The sequence below is a fragment of the Oncorhynchus gorbuscha genome, unplaced genomic scaffold, assembly GCF_021184085.1.
Source record: "Oncorhynchus gorbuscha isolate QuinsamMale2020 ecotype Even-year unplaced genomic scaffold, OgorEven_v1.0 Un_scaffold_9475, whole genome shotgun sequence".
Lineage (NCBI taxonomy): Eukaryota > Metazoa > Chordata > Actinopteri > Salmoniformes > Salmonidae > Oncorhynchus > Oncorhynchus gorbuscha.
Window position 1 is genome coordinate 5,733 of NW_025752434.1, and position 6,362 is coordinate 12,094.

General features: G+C 45.8%; 1 protein-coding gene across 1 annotated transcript; it reads right to left on the bottom strand.

Moving 5' to 3' along the window:
* Nucleotides 1–860: 860 nt before the first annotated feature.
* LOC124030143 (roundabout homolog 1-like) lies at nt 861–5,528 on the bottom strand (the record flags this gene model as incomplete). Its single annotated transcript, XM_046341612.1, has 3 exons — nt 5,317–5,528; nt 3,258–3,429; nt 861–1,066 (listed from the first exon to the last, which is right to left on the bottom strand). Coding segments are annotated over exons 1-3 (567 nt in total), but the record flags the coding sequence as incomplete, so codon positions are not given.
* Between the last annotated feature and the right edge of the window lie 834 nt (nt 5,529–6,362).

Consider the following 6,362-nt stretch of genomic DNA (forward strand, 5'->3'; position numbering starts at 1 on the left):
CTGCAGTCATCACAACACACACGCGTACACACAGCAACAGTCTAACGCGAACTCTGACCCCTTGATGCCTCCATCTGGAGGTGGATTTGAATCGGCACCCCCCTTGGTCTCTCCCTCAGTGTTCTGCTTCACACATCTCCCCATCACACTCTGTTGAGTGACAGGACAATAGCGTGTGTGAATTCACTTCAAACCCCTGACAGCTGATTGACAGCTCACTGAGGAGAGGAGAGGCATGGCTGGACCCTAGGAGGGAACTGATCACATGCTTTATTTACTGATGGAGCAGCAGGAGTTACTCTGCCAGCCAGTCAGCCAGCCACTCCGCAGTATAGTTATTTAGGACAGCTTTGAAAGTGATTGGGGGAATGCGTTATTCATGTCTCGGCTAATGGAAGAGCTAATTGGAAATGGTAACATATGAAGGAGGTCAATTCGGAAGTTTCAAACAGCCAAACTGTTCTACATTGAGAACAGAATTCCATTCAATGAAGTTCTTATTTCCATATATTAGGATAATGGGGGATATGATTTGACAGCCAACTGCCTCAGTAAGATATTCCATGTGAGCTGGTACACTACAGTAGACCTATATGTTGCTCTGTAGATCAGACAGTCCTGTAGTATAAAGGCTGCAGTTTGATGTATTTTCTCAGTACTCGTACTCTGAACCAGAGAGGTACATCAACACATTGTTTTATCTTTATGCTTTGAAAAGCTTGGAGAGAAGGTCTACCATTCCATGTGTTTATACTGTGTATTCAGTGAAGATGAGAGTTTCTTTGTGTGTGCGTGCGAGCGTGCATGTGAATGTGTGTGTGTATGCGTGTGTGTACATGTTTGAGTGTGTTGTGTGTTACCTTGGCGTAGCGGATCTGCAGTGCACCCGTGTCCAGCTGTTTGACCCGGGAGTCGTGAGTGGACACCAACACCCCGTCCTTCCTCCACATGATGGTGGGGGTGGGCTTACCCATTGCTAGGCAACTCAGAACCACCGTCCCGTCCACAGAGACTGTCTGATTGGTCGGACCCTGGCGGACAACTGGAGGTGGGCGATCAGACACAACTAGAGAGAAAGAGAGAGAGGGGAGAGTTAGAGACTGTGTGGGAGAGAATATATATAATTTGAGTGGACGATGAGAGAACAATGTTGAGTGGATTTGATGAGAATAATAAAATAAATGGAGAGACAATTATACAGTGGGATTGTAGAGAAACACATAAATAACAGGAAGGAACAGGAGGAAGGTGAGAGTATTGCAAACACAAGGTAGCTGTGTGGTAGACGGAGAGAGAGAGAAATTCAAAAATTGAATGAAATGAAATTTTCACAACTGGAAGCAATTTTCTAATCATTCAGCAGTAGGAGTTGACCTTAGCCAAACAAATGAGGTGTAAATTCAACTAAAACAGGCTAACATACAAGTCCTCTTTCTGCAGATCCAGACTCCAATGGAGACGTTAACATTCACAGCCAACCAAACCCCCCCATCCCCTCTCCACCTCCTTAACCACACCCCCCTCATGAAACCACACCTCCAGTCTATAAAACACAGAACATGGGAGAAAACGCTTCTAAATACCTAGCAGCACAGACAATGTTATTACCATGAAGAATTTTCCCTCCCTCCTCTGTCCCCTCTCCCCCTCTTCCTCCTTGTCATCCCCCTCTCAGTGGGCGTTCACCAGTCGACACACACAGATTGAATTAAACGTGCTTTGTCTCCATTTAATTTCCATTATGTGACCGGAGAACGGTGTCCATCATGTCCCTGCTACTGTAGAGTGCTACTGTAGAGTGCTACTATAGAGTGCTACTGTAGAGTGCTACTGTAGAGTGCTACTATAGAGTGCTACTGAGAGTAGCAGTGCTACTGAGAGTAGCAATGCTACTGTAGAGCAGCAGTGCTACTGTAGAGCAGCAGTGCTACTGTAGAGTAGCAGTGTTACTGAGGCTGTTATCATTAATGCTGTTAATACTGCTATTGATAACCAGTTCTGCCAGGGCAGCTGATTTAGTCAGAAGCATAAGGTTGTTTGGTTCAAAGGAATAGCAAATCTATTGTAAACATGCAATATGTGTATCCCCTTTTAAATACACATAATGTAGGACATACGTCTGTACATTTACACACACACTCAGTGTAGTATCATACATGGGAGACTGGCTCTGGTGCTGGCTCTGGTGTAGTTACTAAAACATTGCCACTGTGACCTGTAATTACAAGATTTGCCTACGGAGATGAGGAGGCCTGCTCCCTTTAATAACTGGTATTATCTTCTCCTTCTACTGTCTACCAGGACATGCCACGCCAAAGAGAGAGGGAGAGAGAGAGAGCAGGCCCAGCTACAAAGGTAGAGGGAGAGGTGTCTGGTTAGAGAGGGTTGAATCTAGGTGAGAGGTGTCTGGTTAGAGAGGGTTGAATATAGGTGAGAGGTGTCTGGTTAGAGAGGGTTGAATCTAGGTGAGAGGTGTCTGGTTAGAGAGGGTTGAATCTAGGTGAGAGGTGTCTGGTTAGAGAGGGTTGAATTTAGGTGAGAGGTGTCTGGTTAGAGAGGGTTGAATCTAGGTGAGAGGTGTCTGGTTAGAGAGGGTTGAATCTAGGTGAGAGGTGTCTGGTTAGAGAGGGTTGAATCTAGGTGAGAGGTGTCTGGTTAGAGAGGGTTGAATCTAGGTGAGAGGTGTCTGGTTAGAGAGGGTTGAATATAGGTGAGAGGTGTCTGGTTAGAGAGGGTTGAATCTAGGTGAGAGGTAAACAAAATAATAGTGACCGGAGAGACTGAGTGAGTCGCTATGGGAACGCTGGGACTAAAGCCAAGGTGACTACACTACCAGGCTGGCTGCATTGACTGAGAGTGATTAGAGGTCTGAACCAGGCCTCCCCACAAAGACAGATCCCTCCACCAGCAGGCTAGTCTGTTAATGAGAGGAGACTCCTAAAGACACCAGCCAGCATAAATGATACACTGCCAGGAGCAAACAGCCCAGAGCCAAGAGGCAAGCCAGGCTCCTGGAGAAGATGAGTCACCACAGAGTCTCCGCACCCTGACAGGAGCACAGAGACCGGGCCAGACTTGGAACACAGTCTGATCAAAACTCCACAGACCTCAATATGTACTTTAGCTACTTAAATACAGCTCATGTATATTATTATGTGTTTATTCAAACCCCTACATGTCTATGTGCCAAGGTGTGACAATACCACCAAGATGCCTCCAAGATCTAATTCTGTGAGTCACTGATTGGTGGAACTCACCGTCAGTGACCTCCAGCAGGGCCTTGGTGATGACAGAGCCAGCGATGTTGAGGGCCTGGCAGCTGTAGTAGCCCACGTCTGAGCGCTCTGCATCTGTGATAGTCAGGTCCCCCGTCTGGGAGACGGAGACGCGACTAGACGGCTGGGGGGGCTGGTAGGAGAAGAGCAGGTTCTAGAGGAGGGAGAGGAGAGAAGAAAGTACAGATGTAGACAGAGAAGAGAGGAGACAGAACAGATATAGACAGAGAAGAGAGAAGACAGGCCAGATATAGACAGAGAAGAGAGAAGACAGGCCAGATATAGACAGAGAAGAGAGAAGACAGGCCAGATATAGACAGAGAAGAGAGAAGACAGGGAAGAGAGGAGACAGAACAGATATAGACAGAGAAGAGAGAAGACAGGCCAGATATAGACAGAGAAGAGAGAAGACAGGCCAGATATAGACAGAGAAGAGAGAAGACAGGCCAGATATAGACAGAGAAGAGAGAAGACAGAGAAGAGAGGAGACAGAACAGATATAGACAGAGAAGAGAGAAGACAGGCCAGATATAGACAGAGAAGAGAGAAGACAGGGAAGAGAGAAGACAGGATAGATATAGACAGAGAAGAGAGAAGACAGAGGAGAGAGAAGACAGGACAGATATAGACAGAGAAGAGAGAAGACAGAGAAGAGAGAAGACAGGGAAGAGAGAAGACAGGATAGATATAGACAGAGAAGAGAGAAGACAGGATAGATATAGACAGAGAAGAGAGAAGACAGAGAAGAGAGAAGACAGGATAGATATAGACAGAGAAGACAGAGAAGAGAGAAGACAGGACAGATATAGACAGAGAAGAGAGAAGACAGGACAGATATAGACAGAGAAGAGAGAAGACAGGATAGATATAGACAGAGAAGACAGAGAAGAGAGAAGACAGGATAGATATAGACAGAGAAGACAGAGAAGAGAGAAGACAGGACAGATATAGACAGAGAAGAGAGAAGACAGGACAGATATAGACAGAGAAGAGAGAAGACAGAGAAGAGAGAAGACAGGGAAGAGAGAAGACAGGACAGATATAGACAGAGAAGAGAGAAGACAGAGAAGAGAGAAGACAGGGAAGAGAGAAGACAGGACAGATATAGACAGAGAAGACAGAGAAGAGAGAAGACAGGATAGATATAGACAGAGAAGACAGAGAAGAGAGAAGACAGGACAGATATAGACAGAGAGAGAGAGAAGACAGGACAGATATAGACAGAGAAGAGAGAAGACAGAGAAGAGAGAAGACAGGGAAGAGAGAAGACAGGACAGATATAGACAGAGAAGAGAGAAGACAGGCCAGATATAGACAGAGAGAGAGAGAAGACAGGACAGATATAGACAGAGAAGAGAGAAGACAGAGAAGAGAGAAGACAGGGAAGAGAGAAGACAGGACAGATATAGACAGAGAAGAGAGAAGACAGGCCAGATATAGACAGAGAAGAGAGAAGACAGGCCAGATATAGACAGAGAAGAGAGAAGACAGAAATGAGAGAAGACAGGATAGAGAGAAGACAGGACAGATATAGACAGAGAAGAGAGAAGACAGGCCAGATATAGACAGAGAAGAGAGAAGACAGGCCAGATATAGACAGAGAAGAGAGAAGACAGAAATGAGAGAAGACAGGATAGATATAGACAGAGAAGAGAGAAGACAGGCCAGATATAGACAGAGAAGAGAGAAGACAGAGAAGAGAGAAGACAGGATAGATATAGACAGAGAAGAGAGAAGACAGGACACATATAGAGAAGCAGATCAGATAAAGACAGTAGGCTATGGAAGACCTGAAGGGTGATGGAATGGAACGGTCCAATTGAAGCATCAGTGTGAAGGTCAGTGAAGTTCACTGATTGTATGGCTGGTTTTATAGGTGCAATCATAAAATGTGTAAAGAGCATATGGGAATATCAAATAATAAAAGAAGGAGGACAATGATTTACTACTTGGTTGCCTTTCTTTTTTGTTCCATGCACATTCCTCAACATGTGCTCATGTTGGGTTCCTGGTGTACTGTAGGTCCCGCAGAGCCTCTCACCTGGCTGCCCTCTCTCTGCCAGAAGATAGCAGGTTGAGGGTTTCCTGTTGCTTCACACTGGAAGGTGACGGTCCTCCCCACCGCCACCACTTGGTTCCTGGGCCGCACCACAAACACAGGGGGCACTAGAGGACAGGCATGGGGACAGTTAGCTAACATACTGACACAGCATCGCATATCACATAACATCAGACAGAGATATCAGACATTACAATTAATATCCTGGTCTGGCTCATTTGAATGGAAAACAAAGGAATTTGAATGTTACAGTTATGGGCTCTGTATTCAAATGAGTTGTGGTTCAGGATTCAGGTTGTCTCTGTTTAGAGTAGACTTTTCTGGTTGCTCGTATGTGGACTGAAAGTCAGTCCGATCCATAATGCAGGCTGTGTATATATTAACAGTTTAATGAATAGAGAAAACAGGAGTGTGGCCCCATGTGGGTCTCTGCATTAGCATGGGCAAGAACACAGACCAATAATATTTACATGGACATGGGGGATAAATGAGCCATCTGTAGGAGCATCCTGGACCAGGCCCAGCCATCTTAATGACAAACTGTTTTAGAGTGAAGCGCTGTGTTACCTCCCAACGTCACACACAGTGACACCGGGCCTCGCTGTGCTAATAGGCCTGTGTGGAGGGACACAGCCTGAATGCTGAGGGCCAGCGGCCGTGTGAATTACACTTTCATCTCTGAGGACAGCAGGTACGTAACAGAATATTACTACGCCCAAACATCTTAACGCTGAGACGGACCACGTAATAGATCCATTAAAGAAATCTGCAGCCTGTCACTCCACATTCAGACACTCCACATTCAGACACTCCACATTCAGACACTCCACATTCAGACACTCCACATTCAGACACTCCACATTCAGACACTCCACATTCAGACACTCCACAGTCAGACACTCCACATTCAGACACTCCACATTCAGACACTCCACATTCAGACACTCCACATTCAGACACTCCACATTCAGACACTCCACATTCAGACACTCCACATTCAGACACTCCACATTCAGACACTCCACATT